General features: G+C 38.0%; 2 protein-coding genes across 3 annotated transcripts in view; one reads left to right on the forward strand and one right to left on the reverse strand.

The window, feature by feature from the left end:
- The window catches only part of LOC146449846 (melanocyte-stimulating hormone receptor-like), a 79687-nt gene extending 61709 nt beyond the window's left edge, over nucleotides 1-17978 (reverse strand). Inside the window, exon 1 of one of the 2 annotated variants that reach the window (XM_085101047.1) lies at nucleotides 17546-17910. The gene's annotated coding sequence lies outside the window, so the exon portion shown is untranslated. Of the gene's footprint in view, nucleotides 1-17545 lie in introns of both variants that reach the window. The other variant, XM_085101045.1, reaches the window with a different exon arrangement.
- Nucleotides 4901-6246, forward strand: LOC146449851 (uncharacterized). The gene has a single exon (XM_085101052.1). It carries the CDS (start codon nucleotides 5161-5163, stop codon nucleotides 6142-6144), a length of 984 nt encoding a protein of 327 aa, XP_084957178.1. The 5' UTR covers nucleotides 4901-5160; the 3' UTR covers nucleotides 6145-6246.
- Nucleotides 17979-18275: the final 297 nt, after the last annotated feature.

The raw sequence follows: 18275 nt of genomic DNA on the forward strand, positions 1-18275 counted from the left end.
TAAAAAAGGTAACACCCCTTTGGTCTACAGTAGTTAAAGTTTCTAATTATGGAATAAAATACACTGGTTGCCAATTAAAAATTTTCCAAAAAACAAACTTGAAAATTTGATCCTCGCGTTACATGGGAGAATTCTTTCCGCTTGCGAGGACATGTCGGTTTGTTTACGCAAGATTTTAATACGCAGTTGTCACGTCTCAAGAATGAAAATAGAAAGAAAACAGACAACTGAAGCTTCCCTAAATGAAAAATTTATTCAATTAAGTCTTTGTTCTAAGAAGCAAAGGCGTACAATTTTTAATCCGAGACGATGAACGCGCAAGTGATTTGAAGGAACTGCAAGTCCATTTCGAAGTGAATTTATCGAACCGTGTGCACGGTTTTCAAAAATTTCGCAACAAAACTGTTAGCAATACGAAGAAGCTTTCAATTAGAAAAGTATTTAAGTACAAATTCACAATCAAACCTGTAATTTCTTGTGAATTGAATTCCCACAAGTACTCGAACGTTACCAAGAAAGTTCGTGGCATATAATCAGTAAATAATGATCTGAAATGTCCGCTTGCTGATCGTCGGCTGGATAAAACAACAATATCTCCTTGAAGCCCAATTTCTTCGCCGTTAATTATCGGATTTCCGCTTTTGAAACTATCGAGTATTCCTTAGCAGTCTTTCTTTCAGTTTATCTTTTCAAAAAGGTGTCTTTTCCCTTTGAGAAAGCGAAATTGGCGCCTGAAAATTAATAGTTTTGCGAGACACGATGTTCTCTTTTTCCCTTTTCTTTAGGTTTTTTTCGGGAGTTAAAAACTCCAATCCCAAAGAAAAAGTGGGAAGAGCTTCTTCATCAGCTGGTTCCCTTGTTGTCATCTGTAGTTAAACGTTTTGCTGAAGATTTCTCCCGTTTTTGAATGCAAAATGGAGAAAGTTCTCGAGGCATTTGTTTGCTGACGTCATCAGCGTGCAAAATAGGAATATGAAGCGCGCTCGCGCAATTGAATTTGATTGCACGAATTTACTAGCTATGTTATAACAATCATTATATCCCATAAACAAATATCACATTTACTGAGCTCAATGTGCTTTTTTTCGTTGTTGGCGAGACGGTTTACAAGGTGACCTCAAAACTACCCAATTTACCTTAGGGGACTCTACAATTTACCAATACATTGCCGGCGCTGCCAAAACGTCATTCCTTGCTCAAACAGCTTGAATATTTTACACTTTAAAGTTACATTTTTCAAGAACAATTTAAATGTTTAACTTTTGTTATCTGTAAAATTTTGACTGAGTTGCATTTTTTTCAAAATACCTACTCCTAAACTTTAGAATGCATTAAAGGTGACATACATGTAGTTAAAGCCTGTTTTCAGAAAAGTGGGACCTGACTTAGGGTCAAGTCTATTTTAACTCAAAAGCGCTATAACACCAATCTTTTGATGTATGGAATAAAATTTCTGGGCACTTAACTCTGCGTTCCGTACAGAACTCCGCGATTTCCCTAATTTATTCACGGATTTCAATCAAAACTAAACATGAAGCCGTCAGACCGATGCACACATTTCTGAACCATACCCTTTTAGAAATACAATAATAATCACTAGGTAAATATTTCTGACCATTTAGCCATATTTTAGAGAAGATCTGTCCTTTTATTGGTATTTTAAATGAAACCTATTGAGCTTTTTTCTTTCCCACGGTTCGTACGGTGACGTGCTATAGCACTGTTTGTTTTGCGTGACTGACAGTTGTTCATTTCAAGCCGAAAATATTCAATGTTCATTCTACGCTCGATTTAAAGCGTTACCTTTCTTGTATGTATGAAAAAAAAGTGAGTATTTAAAAGTTCTCTCCAAGACAAAGAATTTCTAGCTGGGGAAAAAGTTCCTTTCTCCCTCTTATAGTATGTGAAGTGGTTTCTTTACGTTTTGTGACGCATGTGTATTTATCAACGTATCAAGACTCCGTTGTTCATTTCAGTCTAATTCAATTAAAACCGAGAGGTGTTTCAATTTGAATATTTTGTCAAAACCCTCCTAGCACATACCGAAAGGTCGGCATTACTTAAAAATGTCTGCTATTCCATTCAGTTGTTTCCTGCATGAAAAGTTACAGACTCATTGTAGATCCAGCAGACATAAGGAGAGCTTGGTTTTGCTTTCTGAAAGCAACTCAAATATATCGGCGCATTTGGCGAGCTGTCACTTATCAAAATGCGGCTATAGTAACCGAAGCAGAGCTGATCTTGGGAAGAGAGCGGGTACAGCGACTCAGTTTGCAAGCTTAACTATATGCCTGAGACATGGACATTTATTTGGAAAATTTTGGCGAGCGGCAAAGTCGTGTCAGCACACTTGCTGGGAAGATTGTAAGTGTGGCGGGGAGACAAGTCATTAAACTGGAGTGGTCGATGAAATGATTTTTCTGTTTGGCAAAGTCGCCGCTGTTGGTTCGCGTAAGTACGATTATCCTTTAGGCTGTGGTGTATTTTTCTCTGTCCTCCGTTTCCATTAAGGTTTATTTTCGGTTTCTACTTTCATAATGTTTATCTCGCCAGTCAACATATAATTTCTAAGGAAAGCCGAATATCTGAAAAACACTTGATTTCAAGGTATGGATGCACCGAGTGTCAGAGTGCGTTTTCTTTTTACCTGGTTTCAAACGCAAGTAGATTAGTCTTTTGAGTCAGGATTGCCGTAGGAGCTACTTTGAAGTGATTGGAGAGGACATGGAAGCACAAAAAAAGCTGTATCGATGAGCCGTCATTCTTCGAAAACTATACTAATCAATTTGCAGTCGAGATTACTTGATATATACAACGCTTAGGCAACACCAGCCCAATGTGGTTCCAATAACTTGACCTTAAAAAACGTGTTCACCTGTTCACCATCCATCTCAAGTATTACCTGCAATACTTAACGCAATCTGTCTTTTTCTTATTCTATGGACGAGAGAACTTATGTCAATGATTTTGTCGTTGCATCTAGATACCTACAACTGCAGTCATAATTAGTTGAAACACTTCGGTTAACACCCAAGGTAGCTAACCTGCCCGTTATATAGCAAGTACTCGCTCTCGCCTCTCCTTCAATGTTGTGTTCGTAGCGTGTCTTTCACTCCGGCTCGGTGAAATTCAACATTGAAGGGGAAAACGGGAAGAAAGAAGGGAACCGTTTCAACAATTTTGTCTGAGCGTGTAGCTATCTGCACTTCTTGTCGCAAGAACAAAATCGCTCGCCAAAATGTTCCTAATAAATCCCGGGAATAAAACTCGGGCAGAAAGGCAAGCTCGCAAACCGGGTCGCTGAGGAGCCACGAATACCCCGCTCTTTTCCCAAGATCAACTCTGCTTCGGTATTATCGCCGCATTTTGATCAGTGACAGCTCGCCAAATGCGCCGATATATTTGAGTTGCTTTCAGAAAGCAAAACAAAGCTCTCCTTGTGTCTGCTGGATCCACGATGACTCTGTAATTTTCCATGCAGGAAACAACTGGATGGAGTAGCAGACATTTTTAAGTAATGCCGTCTTTTTGGTATGTGCTAGGAGGGTTTTGACAAAATATTCAAATTGAAACACCTCTGGCTTTTAATTGAATAAGACTGAAATGAACAACGGAGTCTTGATACGTTGATAAATACACATGCGTCACAAAATGTAAAGAAACCAGTTCACATACTATAAGAGATAGATAGATTGATAGTTGATTTATCAAAAACCTTGCAGCCACAGGCTGAATTACGTCTGATTTACAATAAAAGATATAAGAATGAATGACAATACCAAGCTAAAGAAAAACTATAAATCAAGAATTGAAATATAAAAGGACAAAATATACAATTAAGAGAAACAATATAATTAAGAGAAACAATATTACATCATTGCTTTATGGACATTAATTTATGAGTGGACAACAGGGAGAAAGGAACTTTTTCCACAGCTAATTCTTTGTCTTGGAGCGAATTTTTAACTACTGATTTAATTCATACATACAAGAAAGGTAACGCTTTAAATTGAGCGTAGAATGAATATTGAATACATACAGCTTGAAATGAACAACTGTCAGGCATGCAAAACAAACACTGTTATAACACATTGTGGAAAAGAAAAATCATGATACGGCTCAAAAGGGTTCATTTTAAATACCAATAAACGGATAATTAAAAGGGATTTGCTGAAGCAAAGACATGCAAAAATTACAGAGAGATTTAAGGTTCGACGTTTCGGAGTCATCTTGACTCCATTATCAAGAGAAAAAATCAGTTTGTGAACGCGGATATTTAAATAGGCTAGAGCTGAAAATTAACATATTAATAGATGGTCAAACAAATACTTAAGCGCGAATTGAATCAGTTTGCACGTTCAGTTCTGGCTTCAGTTTGCGTATGAATAGCATCTCATGAATGAGGCAATCAAATTTGCTGGTGCATTTCGCAAGAACGTGAAACAGTTCTAAAAAACGCTGTGGTATCTGGTCATTATGTTGAAGATGGTAATGTTTGTAAATTGAAGACGACTTTCTTTTGTGTCCGTCTACGCGCTCATGCAGGTGCCCACGCGTATACCCCACATATCCTGCATCGCACAGGTTACATTTAAATTCGTATACTACGCATTGTTGGTTGACAATGGAGGGCTTGGCTTCTTGCACCTTAAGATCTTCATTGAGTTTTCGACTCACAAACACAGGTTGGATGGCAGTTCCTACTTTTGAACTTAATTTACTTAGTTGCTGTTTCACAATGTTCGCTGAACCCTGATCTTTAAACGGTAGGATGACTCTAACACTGTTCGCTTTCTCTTGTGACGATGGATAGGGATCAGATACCTTAGTGTCGATAACCTTTTTGATGGCCGTGTCAATTAAGTGTATAATCAATATACGGTATCTGATACCTTTCAGTTTGTTGACGAAATACAAGGCTTGAAGATCAACAATGGTGAGCTTTTGGTGTCTTATGACGTAACCTCGCTGTTTACAAATGTGCCTCTTGACGAGACGATTCAGATACTGGCTGACAAAGCCTTTGCTGATGACTGGTTCAATCAAACCACCAAACTAAACCTCACTAAAGCAGATTTGGTCGACCTCCTTAAAGCAGCTACTAAGAACCAGCTCTTTCAGTTTGACGGTTCGTTGTATGAGCAGATTGACGGAGTAGCAATGGCTTCTCCTCTTGACCCATTGCTTGCAAATGTTTTCATGTGCTCCATCGAGGAAACTCTGCAACAGGATGGCTTGCTACCCCCGTTCTACCGGAGGTATGTGGATGACACTCTTACCATAATGCCCGATAGAGTAACCGCTGACCACTTCTTACGCACGCTCAACCATTGCCATTCTTCCGTGAAATTCACTATGGAGACCGAACATGACGGGTCGCTTCCCTTTCTTGGCGTGGAATTACTTAATCGAGCTCCCAAGATAGAAACCAAGATTTACATCAAGCCCACCAATACAGGCCTTCTACTTCATTACCAGAGCCACGTAGATGATCGTTATAAACGGAGCCTAATTAACACCATGCTAGACCGGGCCTACCGAGAATGCGAATGCGACCGGCTCAGAGAAGTGTTAAGTAAGCTTAAATACCCACAACACTTAATTGACACGGCCATCAAAAAGGTTATCGACACTAAGGTATCTGATCCCTATCCATCGTCACAAGAGAAAGCGAACAGTGTTAGAGTCATCCTACCGTTTAAAGATCAGGGTTCAGCGAACATTGTGAAACAGCAACTAAGTAAATTAAGTTTAAAAGTAGGAACTGCCATCCAACCTGTGTTTGTGAGTCGAAAACTCAATGAAGATCTTAAGGTGCAAGAAGCCAAGCCCTCCATTGTCAACCAACAATGCGTAGTATACGAATTTAAATGTAACCTGTGCGATGCAGGATATGTGGGGTATATGCGTGGGCACCTGCATGAGCGCGTAGACGGACACAAAAGAAAGTCGTCTTCAATTTACAAACATTACCATCTTCAACATAATGACCAGATACCACAGCGTTTTTTAGAACTGTTTCACGTTCTTGCGAAATGCACCAGCAAATTTGATTGCCTCATTCATGAGATGCTATTCATACGCAAACTGAAGCCAGAACTGAACGTGCAAACTGATTCAATTCGCGCTAAAGTATTTGTTTGACCATCTATTAATATGTTAATTTTCAGCTCTAGCCTATTTAAATATCCGCGTTCACAAACTGATTTTTTCTCTTGATAATGGAGTCAAGATGACTCCGAAACGTCGAACCTTAAATCTCCCTGTAATTTTTGCAATAAACGTACAGATCTTCTCTAAAATATGGCTAAATGGTGAAAAATATTTACCTTGTGATTATAATTGTATTTTTAAAAAAATTCGGTTCAGAAATGTGTGCATCGGTCTGACGGCTTTATGTTTAGTTTCAATTGAATCCGTGAATATCAGGGAAATCGCGGAGCTCTGTACGGCACGCAGCGTAAAGTGCCCAGACATTTTATTCCATACATTAGTAGATTGGTGTTCGTGCTTTTGAGTTAAAATAGACCTGACCCTAAGTCAGGTCCCACTTTTGTGAAAATAAGCTTTAACTACATGTGTGTCACGTTTAATGCATTCTGAAGTTTAGGAGTAGGTATTTTGAAAAAATTGTAACTCAGTCAAAATTTCACAGAAAACAAAAGTAAAAAATTAAAATTATTATTAACAAATGGAACTTCAATGTGTAAAATATTCAAGCTGTTTGAGCTAGGAATGACGTTTTGGCAGCGCCGGCAATGTATAGATAAATTGTAGAGTCCCCAAAGGTAAATTGGGTAGTTTTGAGGTCACCTTGTAAACCATCTCGCCAACAACGAAAAAAATCACATTGAGCTCAGTAAATGTGATATTTGTTTATGGGATATAATGATTGATGTTCATAGAAAAAATCAGCGAAATCGGTGAAAAGTCGAAATTTCCCTTATCCATTCTAACGCGGACAGCCTCTTAAAAATTTTAACCATAATCTACTGAGGCACAATGTTCTCCATCTACTTTACCCAAGGCACAATACAATTGAACTGATTTCATTAAATCTTCAAAGTTTTGGCCAGATTTCAGAGATATATAAGTCGCCTTGTTAAAAAATTGAAACTGTGATACGTTTGAGAAGTTTCCTTCCATTGACCATTCTCATGTTCATCTAAAAAGTGAGTGATAGTCAGTCAAACCCAATCCTATAGCACAAAAGATAACATAGACTTAAATCCTTCCATTTGCCAAAACTAACGCACAACTTTCCTTTTCAGGACAGATATTCTTTCCAAAAGTTCGACTTGGACAGTCACGCGGAACGGTACGTTTCAGCAAACATGAAACGCGGCAGACATGAAAACCTTCAAAGGAACTAGGCTTTCAGGGAAATAACTCTAAAACAGTGGACACGGGATACTTTTAAATTCAATAATATACTTCTAAAACATTGCTACGCATACCTCGTTTTTTAAGCGTGATGCCGAGCCTCGCCCATAACTTGTAACTCGCGTGCCGTAAACAACATAGAGAATGTGTTTATACCTCTTTCTTTAACCGTGAAACCCCGTACCCAGGTAGCTAGGAAGCCGCTTATTCACTTAGCCACGTAGCCACGTAAACAAACTTTTAATATGTAATTTGAAATATCATTTCAGTTTATACCTGTTCAATTGACGAGTTCGCTTACAGAGCGCTTTCATCTCCTTGGCGATTTTCTTTTTTTCCTTTTTTCTTTTTTTTTACAGCAAATGGATTCACAAACGACTAATAGCAAATATTGAAGTGGGAAAAAACGAACGACTGAAACTCAGTATGTTCATTTAAGGAGGTTATTTTAAATTTTGATCGTATTTAATTTATTAGTGTTTGAACGTTTTGACAGTCAATGAATAGTCGAATTCACCAGAGCGCTGGTTGCATTGTTAGCCAAGTTGTCAAACTGAAATGAACATTTCTTGATGCCAAACTACGCACGCTCAACCATTGCCATTCTTCCGTGAAATTCACTATGGAGACCGAACATGACGGGTCGCTTCCCTTTCTTGGCGTGGAATTACTTAATCGAGCTCCCAAGATAGAAACCAAGATTTACATCAAGCCCACCAATACAGGCCTTCTACTTCATTACCAGAGCCACGTAGATGATCGTTATAAACGGAGCCTAATTAACACCATGCTAGACCGGGCCTACCGAGAATGCGAATGCGACCGGCTCAGAGAAGTGTTAAGTAAGCTTAAATACCCACAACACTTAATTGACACGGCCATCAAAAAGGTTATCGACACTAAGGTATCTGATCCCTATCCATCGTCACAAGAGAAAGCGAACAGTGTTAGAGTCATCCTACCGTTTAAAGATCAGGGTTCAGCGAACATTGTGAAACAGCAACTAAGTAAATTAAGTTTAAAAGTAGGAACTGCCATCCAACCTGTGTTTGTGAGTCGAAAACTCAATGAAGATCTTAAGGTGCAAGAAGCCAAGCCCTCCATTGTCAACCAACAATGCGTAGTATACGAATTTAAATGTAACCTGTGCGATGCAGGATATGTGGGGTATATGCGTGGGCACCTGCATGAGCGCGTAGACGGACACAAAAGAAAGTCGTCTTCAATTTACAAACATTACCATCTTCAACATAATGACCAGATACCACAGCGTTTTTTAGAACTGTTTCACGTTCTTGCGAAATGCACCAGCAAATTTGATTGCCTCATTCATGAGATGCTATTCATACGCAAACTGAAGCCAGAACTGAACGTGCAAACTGATTCAATTCGCGCTAAAGTATTTGTTTGACCATCTATTAATATGTTAATTTTCAGCTCTAGCCTATTTAAATATCCGCGTTCACAAACTGATTTTTTCTCTTGATAATGGAGTCAAGATGACTCCGAAACGTCGAACCTTAAATCTCCCTGTAATTTTTGCAATAAACGTACAGATCTTCTCTAAAATATGGCTAAATGGTGAAAAATATTTACCTTGTGATTATAATTGTATTTTTAAAAAAATTCGGTTCAGAAATGTGTGCATCGGTCTGACGGCTTTATGTTTAGTTTCAATTGAATCCGTGAATATCAGGGAAATCGCGGAGCTCTGTACGGCACGCAGCGTAAAGTGCCCAGACATTTTATTCCATACATTAGTAGATTGGTGTTCGTGCTTTTGAGTTAAAATAGACCTGACCCTAAGTCAGGTCCCACTTTTGTGAAAATAAGCTTTAACTACATGTGTGTCACGTTTAATGCATTCTGAAGTTTAGGAGTAGGTATTTTGAAAAAATTGTAACTCAGTCAAAATTTCACAGAAAACAAAAGTAAAAAATTAAAATTATTATTAACAAATGGAACTTCAATGTGTAAAATATTCAAGCTGTTTGAGCTAGGAATGACGTTTTGGCAGCGCCGGCAATGTATAGATAAATTGTAGAGTCCCCAAAGGTAAATTGGGTAGTTTTGAGGTCACCTTGTAAACCATCTCGCCAACAACGAAAAAAATCACATTGAGCTCAGTAAATGTGATATTTGTTTATGGGATATAATGATTGATGTTCATAGAAAAAATCAGCGAAATCGGTGAAAAGTCGAAATTTCCCTTATCCATTCTAACGCGGACAGCCTCTTAAAAATTTTAACCATAATCTACTGAGGCACAATGTTCTCCATCTACTTTACCCAAGGCACAATACAATTGAACTGATTTCATTAAATCTTCAAAGTTTTGGCCAGATTTCAGAGATATATAAGTCGCCTTGTTAAAAAATTGAAACTGTGATACGTTTGAGAAGTTTCCTTCCATTGACCATTCTCATGTTCATCTAAAAAGTGAGTGATAGTCAGTCAAACCCAATCCTATAGCACAAAAGATAACATAGACTTAAATCCTTCCATTTGCCAAAACTAACGCACAACTTTCCTTTTCAGGACAGATATTCTTTCCAAAAGTTCGACTTGGACAGTCACGCGGAACGGTACGTTTCAGCAAACATGAAACGCGGCAGACATGAAAACCTTCAAAGGAACTAGGCTTTCAGGGAAATAACTCTAAAACAGTGGACACGGGATACTTTTAAATTCAATAATATACTTCTAAAACATTGCTACGCATACCTCGTTTTTTAAGCGTGATGCCGAGCCTCGCCCATAACTTGTAACTCGCGTGCCGTAAACAACATAGAGAATGTGTTTATACCTCTTTCTTTAACCGTGAAACCCCGTACCCAGGTAGCTAGGAAGCCGCTTATTCACTTAGCCACGTAGCCACGTAAACAAACTTTTAATATGTAATTTGAAATATCATTTCAGTTTATACCTGTTCAATTGACGAGTTCGCTTACAGAGCGCTTTCATCTCCTTGGCGATTTTCTTTTTTTCCTTTTTTCTTTTTTTTTACAGCAAATGGATTCACAAACGACTAATAGCAAATATTGAAGTGGGAAAAAACGAACGACTGAAACTCAGTATGTTCATTTAAGGAGGTTATTTTAAATTTTGATCGTATTTAATTTATTAGTGTTTGAACGTTTTGACAGTCAATGAATAGTCGAATTCACCAGAGCGCTGGTTGCATTGTTAGCCAAGTTGTCAAACTGAAATGAACATTTCTTGATGCCAAACTACGCACGCTCAACCATTGCCATTCTTCCGTGAAATTCACTATGGAGACCGAACATGACGGGTCGCTTCCCTTTCTTGGCGTGGAATTACTTAATCGAGCTCCCAAGATAGAAACCAAGATTTACATCAAGCCCACCAATACAGGCCTTCTACTTCATTACCAGAGCCACGTAGATGATCGTTATAAACGGAGCCTAATTAACACCATGCTAGACCGGGCCTACCGAGAATGCGAATGCGACCGGCTCAGAGAAGTGTTAAGTAAGCTTAAATACCCACAACACTTAATTGACACGGCCATCAAAAAGGTTATCGACACTAAGGTATCTGATCCCTATCCATCGTCACAAGAGAAAGCGAACAGTGTTAGAGTCATCCTACCGTTTAAAGATCAGGGTTCAGCGAACATTGTGAAACAGCAACTAAGTAAATTAAGTTTAAAAGTAGGAACTGCCATCCAACCTGTGTTTGTGAGTCGAAAACTCAATGAAGATCTTAAGGTGCAAGAAGCCAAGCCCTCCATTGTCAACCAACAATGCGTAGTATACGAATTTAAATGTAACCTGTGCGATGCAGGATATGTGGGGTATATGCGTGGGCACCTGCATGAGCGCGTAGACGGACACAAAAGAAAGTCGTCTTCAATTTACAAACATTACCATCTTCAACATAATGACCAGATACCACAGCGTTTTTTAGAACTGTTTCACGTTCTTGCGAAATGCACCAGCAAATTTGATTGCCTCATTCATGAGATGCTATTCATACGCAAACTGAAGCCAGAACTGAACGTGCAAACTGATTCAATTCGCGCTAAAGTATTTGTTTGACCATCTATTAATATGTTAATTTTCAGCTCTAGCCTATTTAAATATCCGCGTTCACAAACTGATTTTTTCTCTTGATAATGGAGTCAAGATGACTCCGAAACGTCGAACCTTAAATCTCCCTGTAATTTTTGCAATAAACGTACAGATCTTCTCTAAAATATGGCTAAATGGTGAAAAATATTTACCTTGTGATTATAATTGTATTTTTAAAAAAATTCGGTTCAGAAATGTGTGCATCGGTCTGACGGCTTTATGTTTAGTTTCAATTGAATCCGTGAATATCAGGGAAATCGCGGAGCTCTGTACGGCACGCAGCGTAAAGTGCCCAGACATTTTATTCCATACATTAGTAGATTGGTGTTCGTGCTTTTGAGTTAAAATAGACCTGACCCTAAGTCAGGTCCCACTTTTGTGAAAATAAGCTTTAACTACATGTGTGTCACGTTTAATGCATTCTGAAGTTTAGGAGTAGGTATTTTGAAAAAATTGTAACTCAGTCAAAATTTCACAGAAAACAAAAGTAAAAAATTAAAATTATTATTAACAAATGGAACTTCAATGTGTAAAATATTCAAGCTGTTTGAGCTAGGAATGACGTTTTGGCAGCGCCGGCAATGTATAGATAAATTGTAGAGTCCCCAAAGGTAAATTGGGTAGTTTTGAGGTCACCTTGTAAACCATCTCGCCAACAACGAAAAAAATCACATTGAGCTCAGTAAATGTGATATTTGTTTATGGGATATAATGATTGATGTTCATAGAAAAAATCAGCGAAATCGGTGAAAAGTCGAAATTTCCCTTATCCATTCTAACGCGGACAGCCTCTTAAAAATTTTAACCATAATCTACTGAGGCACAATGTTCTCCATCTACTTTACCCAAGGCACAATACAATTGAACTGATTTCATTAAATCTTCAAAGTTTTGGCCAGATTTCAGAGATATATAAGTCGCCTTGTTAAAAAATTGAAACTGTGATACGTTTGAGAAGTTTCCTTCCATTGACCATTCTCATGTTCATCTAAAAAGTGAGTGATAGTCAGTCAAACCCAATCCTATAGCACAAAAGATAACATAGACTTAAATCCTTCCATTTGCCAAAACTAACGCACAACTTTCCTTTTCAGGACAGATATTCTTTCCAAAAGTTCGACTTGGACAGTCACGCGGAACGGTACGTTTCAGCAAACATGAAACGCGGCAGACATGAAAACCTTCAAAGGAACTAGGCTTTCAGGGAAATAACTCTAAAACAGTGGACACGGGATACTTTTAAATTCAATAATATACTTCTAAAACATTGCTACGCATACCTCGTTTTTTAAGCGTGATGCCGAGCCTCGCCCATAACTTGTAACTCGCGTGCCGTAAACAACATAGAGAATGTGTTTATACCTCTTTCTTTAACCGTGAAACCCCGTACCCAGGTAGCTAGGAAGCCGCTTATTCACTTAGCCACGTAGCCACGTAAACAAACTTTTAATATGTAATTTGAAATATCATTTCAGTTTATACCTGTTCAATTGACGAGTTCGCTTACAGAGCGCTTTCATCTCCTTGGCGATTTTCTTTTTTTCCTTTTTTCTTTTTTTTTACAGCAAATGGATTCACAAACGACTAATAGCAAATATTGAAGTGGGAAAAAACGAACGACTGAAACTCAGTATGTTCATTTAAGGAGGTTATTTTAAATTTTGATCGTATTTAATTTATTAGTGTTTGAACGTTTTGACAGTCAATGAATAGTCGAATTCACCAGAGCGCTGGTTGCATTGTTAGCCAAGTTGTCAAACTGAAATGAACATTTCTTGATGCCAAACTACGCACGCTCAACCATTGCCATTCTTCCGTGAAATTCACTATGGAGACCGAACATGACGGGTCGCTTCCCTTTCTTGGCGTGGAATTACTTAATCGAGCTCCCAAGATAGAAACCAAGATTTACATCAAGCCCACCAATACAGGCCTTCTACTTCATTACCAGAGCCACGTAGATGATCGTTATAAACGGAGCCTAATTAACACCATGCTAGACCGGGCCTACCGAGAATGCGAATGCGACCGGCTCAGAGAAGTGTTAAGTAAGCTTAAATACCCACAACACTTAATTGACACGGCCATCAAAAAGGTTATCGACACTAAGGTATCTGATCCCTATCCATCGTCACAAGAGAAAGCGAACAGTGTTAGAGTCATCTTACCGTTTAAAGATCAGGGTTCAGCGAACATTGTGAAACAGCAACTAAGTAAATTAAGTTTAAAAGTAGGAACTGCCATCCAACCTGTGTTTGTGAGTCGAAAACTCAATGAAGATCTTAAGGTGCAAGAAGCCAAGCCCTCCATTGTCAACCAACAATGCGTAGTATACGAATTTAAATGTAACCTGTGCGATGCAGGATATGTGGGGTATATGCGTGGGCACCTGCATGAGCGCGTAGACGGACACAAAAGAAAGTCGTCTTCAATTTACAAACATTACCATCTTCAACATAATGACCAGATACCACAGCGTTTTTTAGAACTGTTTCACGTTCTTGCGAAATGCACCAGCAAATTTGATTGCCTCATTCATGAGATGCTATTCATACGCAAACTGAAGCCAGAACTGAACGTGCAAACTGATTCAATTCGCGCTAAAGTATTTGTTTGACCATCTATTAATATGTTAATTTTCAGCTCTAGCCTATTTAAATATCCGCGTTCACAAACTGATTTTTTCTCTTGATAATGGAGTCAAGATGACTCCGAAACGTCGAACCTTAAATCTCCCTGTAATTTTTGCAATAAACGTACAGATCTTCTCTAAAATATGGCTAAATGGTGAAAAATATTTACCTTGTGATTATAATTGTATTTTTAAAAAAATTCGGTTCAGAAATGTGTGCATCGGTCTGACGGCTTTATGTTTAGTTTCAATTGAATCCGTGAATATCAGGGAAATCGCGGAGCTCTGTACGGCACGCAGCGTAAAGTGCCCAGACATTTTATTCCATACATTAGTAGATTGGTGTTCGTGCTTTTGAGTTAAAATAGACCTGACCCTAAGTCAGGTCCCACTTTTGTGAAAATAAGCTTTAACTACATGTGTGTCACGTTTAATGCATTCTGAAGTTTAGGAGTAGGTATTTTGAAAAAATTGTAACTCAGTCAAAATTTCACAGAAAACAAAAGTAAAAAATTAAAATTATTATTAACAAATGGAACTTCAATGTGTAAAATATTCAAGCTGTTTGAGCTAGGAATGACGTTTTGGCAGCGCCGGCAATGTATAGATAAATTGTAGAGTCCCCAAAGGTAAATTGGGTAGTTTTGAGGTCACCTTGTAAACCATCTCGCCAACAACGAAAAAAATCACATTGAGCTCAGTAAATGTGATATTTGTTTATGGGATATAATGATTGATGTTCATAGAAAAAATCAGCGAAATCGGTGAAAAGTCGAAATTTCCCTTATCCATTCTAACGCGGACAGCCTCTTAAAAATTTTAACCATAATCTACTGAGGCACAATGTTCTCCATCTACTTTACCCAAGGCACAATACAATTGAACTGATTTCATTAAATCTTCAAAGTTTTGGCCAGATTTCAGAGATATATAAGTCGCCTTGTTAAAAAATTGAAACTGTGATACGTTTGAGAAGTTTCCTTTCATTGACCATTCTCATGTTCATCTAAAAAGTGAGTGATAGTCAGTCAAACCCAATCCTATAGCACAAAAGATAACATAGACTTAAATCCTTCCATTTGCCAAAACTAACGCACAACTTTCCTTTTCAGGACAGATATTCTTTCCAAAAGTTCGACTTGGACAGTCACGCGGAACGGTACGTTTCAGCAAACATGAAACGCGGCAGACATGAAAACCTTCAAAGGAACTAGGCTTTCAGGGAAATAACTCTAAAACAGTGGACACGGGATACTTTTAAATTCAATAATATACTTCTAAAACATTGCTACGCATACCTCGTTTTTTAAGCGTGATGCCGAGCCTCGCCCATAACTTGTAACTCGCGTGCCGTAAACAACATAGAGAATGTGTTTATACCTCTTTCTTTAACCGTGAAACCCCGTACCCAGGTAGCTAGGAAGCCGCTTATTCACTTAGCCACGTAGCCACGTAAACAAACTTTTAATATGTAATTTGAAATATCATTTCAGTTTATACCTGTTCAATTGACGAGTTCGCTTACAGAGCGCTTTCATCTCCTTGGCGATTTTCTTTTTTCCTTTTTTCTTTTTTTTTACAGCAAATGGATTCACAAACGACTAATAGCAAATATTGAAGTGGGAAAAAACGAACGACTGAAACTCAGTATGTTCATTTAAGGAGGTTATTTTAAATTTTGATCGTATTTAATTTATTAGTGTTTGAACGTTTTGACAGTCAATGAATAGTCGAATTCACCAGAGCGCTGGTTGCATTGTTAGCCAAGTTGTCAAACTGAAATGAACATTTCTTGATGCCAAACTAGTTTTTGATTACTTCCTTTTACCTCCCAGCAAATTAATGGTAGCCTGTTTAACAATACTGACAAAATATAACGTACTAACATTGAGCTCGGTGATCAGACAAACACATATTATGCGGATTGCTTCAATATACCGAATGTGTAAAAATTCGCTACCTTTGCAGTATGTTGTCAAACAACTTATATATTATACAACGAAACCTCGCTGTTGTACGACGGCGAAGTGAATGCCTCTGTATATATTACAGATCATAAAAAGCCGTAATAAATTAGTTCAACCCCTATTATTACTGTCACGATTGCGATGAGACAAACTGAAAGTGAACCATTATGCCTTGTTCGTCGTAGCGCTTTCAAAGTTTGCGCCTATTTCACGCCATTGTTCTGTTCGCTTTAAGCAATAAATCGTGTAAACTTCACATTAACTTTACTCGCAAACCGAAATAAAAGCTCTGTTGTGTTCTAAAAAGTCGACCATAACAATAGGCAAAGTTTGAAACGTTTCGCCTTTAAAAGTAAGGAACGAACGCTGATACCTCCTGAAAATCATGCGTCTGTTTCCAGCTGTAACTGGGTGCGGTGTGTTAGGCACAACCAATTTTCTTCTCTTTGTCGCTTTATTAAATTGACAAATGTCCCACGCCATCAATTCAAACGACGCATTTCACTCCAAAAAGAAAAAGTGACATTTCAAATTGAATTTTGTAAATTCCGTACAAACATGATATTTGATTTGTGTGCAAATCTGACCAAAATTGAGCAAACATGATATTATACCTCATGTAAATCCATTTTCCTGGAGCAAATGCGTGGCCTTTGTTAATCATATTTAGTATAAATACTCCGATGATTATAGAGATTCTGTTGATCTCGGATTGGTCAAGGATTACGTCATATCCTGCTATAACAGGCCTTATCACGGTTTCCGATGCCATTTTGACAGTGTTTGTATGGAAATTCGATATCAAGTGATTGTGTTTTACGAAAATTATTTCACATCGGATTTCCATACAAACACTGCTATTTTCAAGCCTGTTTGCATACTCGTCAAAATGGCTTCAAAAACTATGATAAGGCCTATCACCTCGCGCGAGGAGATTATAGCCGAGAAGCACTAACTTTCAAAATGGCCGCTCAGCGATTTGTTGATGTCTCTGATGAAGAAGTAAATACGATAAAAGAAAATGCAATTCGTAAAGGCACTAAAGATGCTACTAATTCCGAGGTGATACTTTTCGAAGGCAAGATTTAAAAATTTCTCTAATTGTAATAAAGAAGCCCTATAGTAAATTGCATGTTGTCAATATCGATGGCTTAAAATGAAGACAACAAATTAAGTTAAATTCGAGAACGATTTTCTTTATTTAACAGAAAGATTTCACAAACAAAACGAATTTAAGACAGAATTTGGAAGGAATTAAAGTAAACAAGATGAATATATATGTCAATCTAAGTTTTACCTTTCAGTGACGAGAGAAGACGACATTTTTTTATAATCTAAAAACTATAGTTTGTTGTCGGTTCGAGCGGCTCTCGACCACCATCTAAAGTCACCGCCTCACGACAAAAAAAAAATTATCTGCGACAACCATGTATTTGTTTAGTAAAGACAATAAAGGACTTAATTCCTACCTGAAGCAGCTTATCTCCGAGGGCAATTTATAAACGTCCGTTAATCGGCAAAGCCACGTAGACCATGTCAACAATTAAGAAATTGAGTTTAAAAATGTGCTATCGCTAACATTTGTGATTCCGGTTCGAGTTCTACACCAAACAGCCTGGTTCATCTCCATCTATTTTGGTAAAACGGCCAGAGAAACAATATTTGTGCACAGCAGTCAAGGATTCGTCTCAATGAAGCGGCAGCGAAAGAATACTGCTTGAGACATGTGCAGCTTATCAACTGAGCATGTGACTGTGCGTCTCTGTTCATTAACGCGTGACAATTTGAAACAAAAAAACAGACATTTTTCGGACGCGCGGTTCTTGTTTTTCTCTTCCGATAATCACCTGAGTAATTATACTAAAAGAGGTGTTTGCCTAACCTTCAATAGATATTGGTGAATATTACCCTCCAATTCGTCTCGGGAAATATTTACAAATATTTACTTCGCCTTCGACGAATAATTGTTAAATATTTACCGTAAAGGTAAAGTTGTCTTGAATGTGTACTTCCTCCCGCACGTTTGCAACGGTGTGTGAATATTTTGTAAATTAGGTATTTACCATGTTTGCTTGCTTGTAAATTTCTTGCAAACACGATGTTTGATTTGTGTGCAAATATGACCAAAGTCGAGCAAACATGATATTATACCTCATTTGCTCACTACGTAAACCCATTCTTCTTGGAGCAAATGTGTGG

Source organism: Pavona decussata, unplaced genomic scaffold, assembly GCF_977016875.1.
Source record: "Pavona decussata unplaced genomic scaffold, jaPavDecu1.1 SCAFFOLD_566, whole genome shotgun sequence".
In the NCBI taxonomy this organism is placed as follows: Eukaryota; Metazoa; Cnidaria; class Anthozoa; order Scleractinia; family Agariciidae; genus Pavona; species Pavona decussata.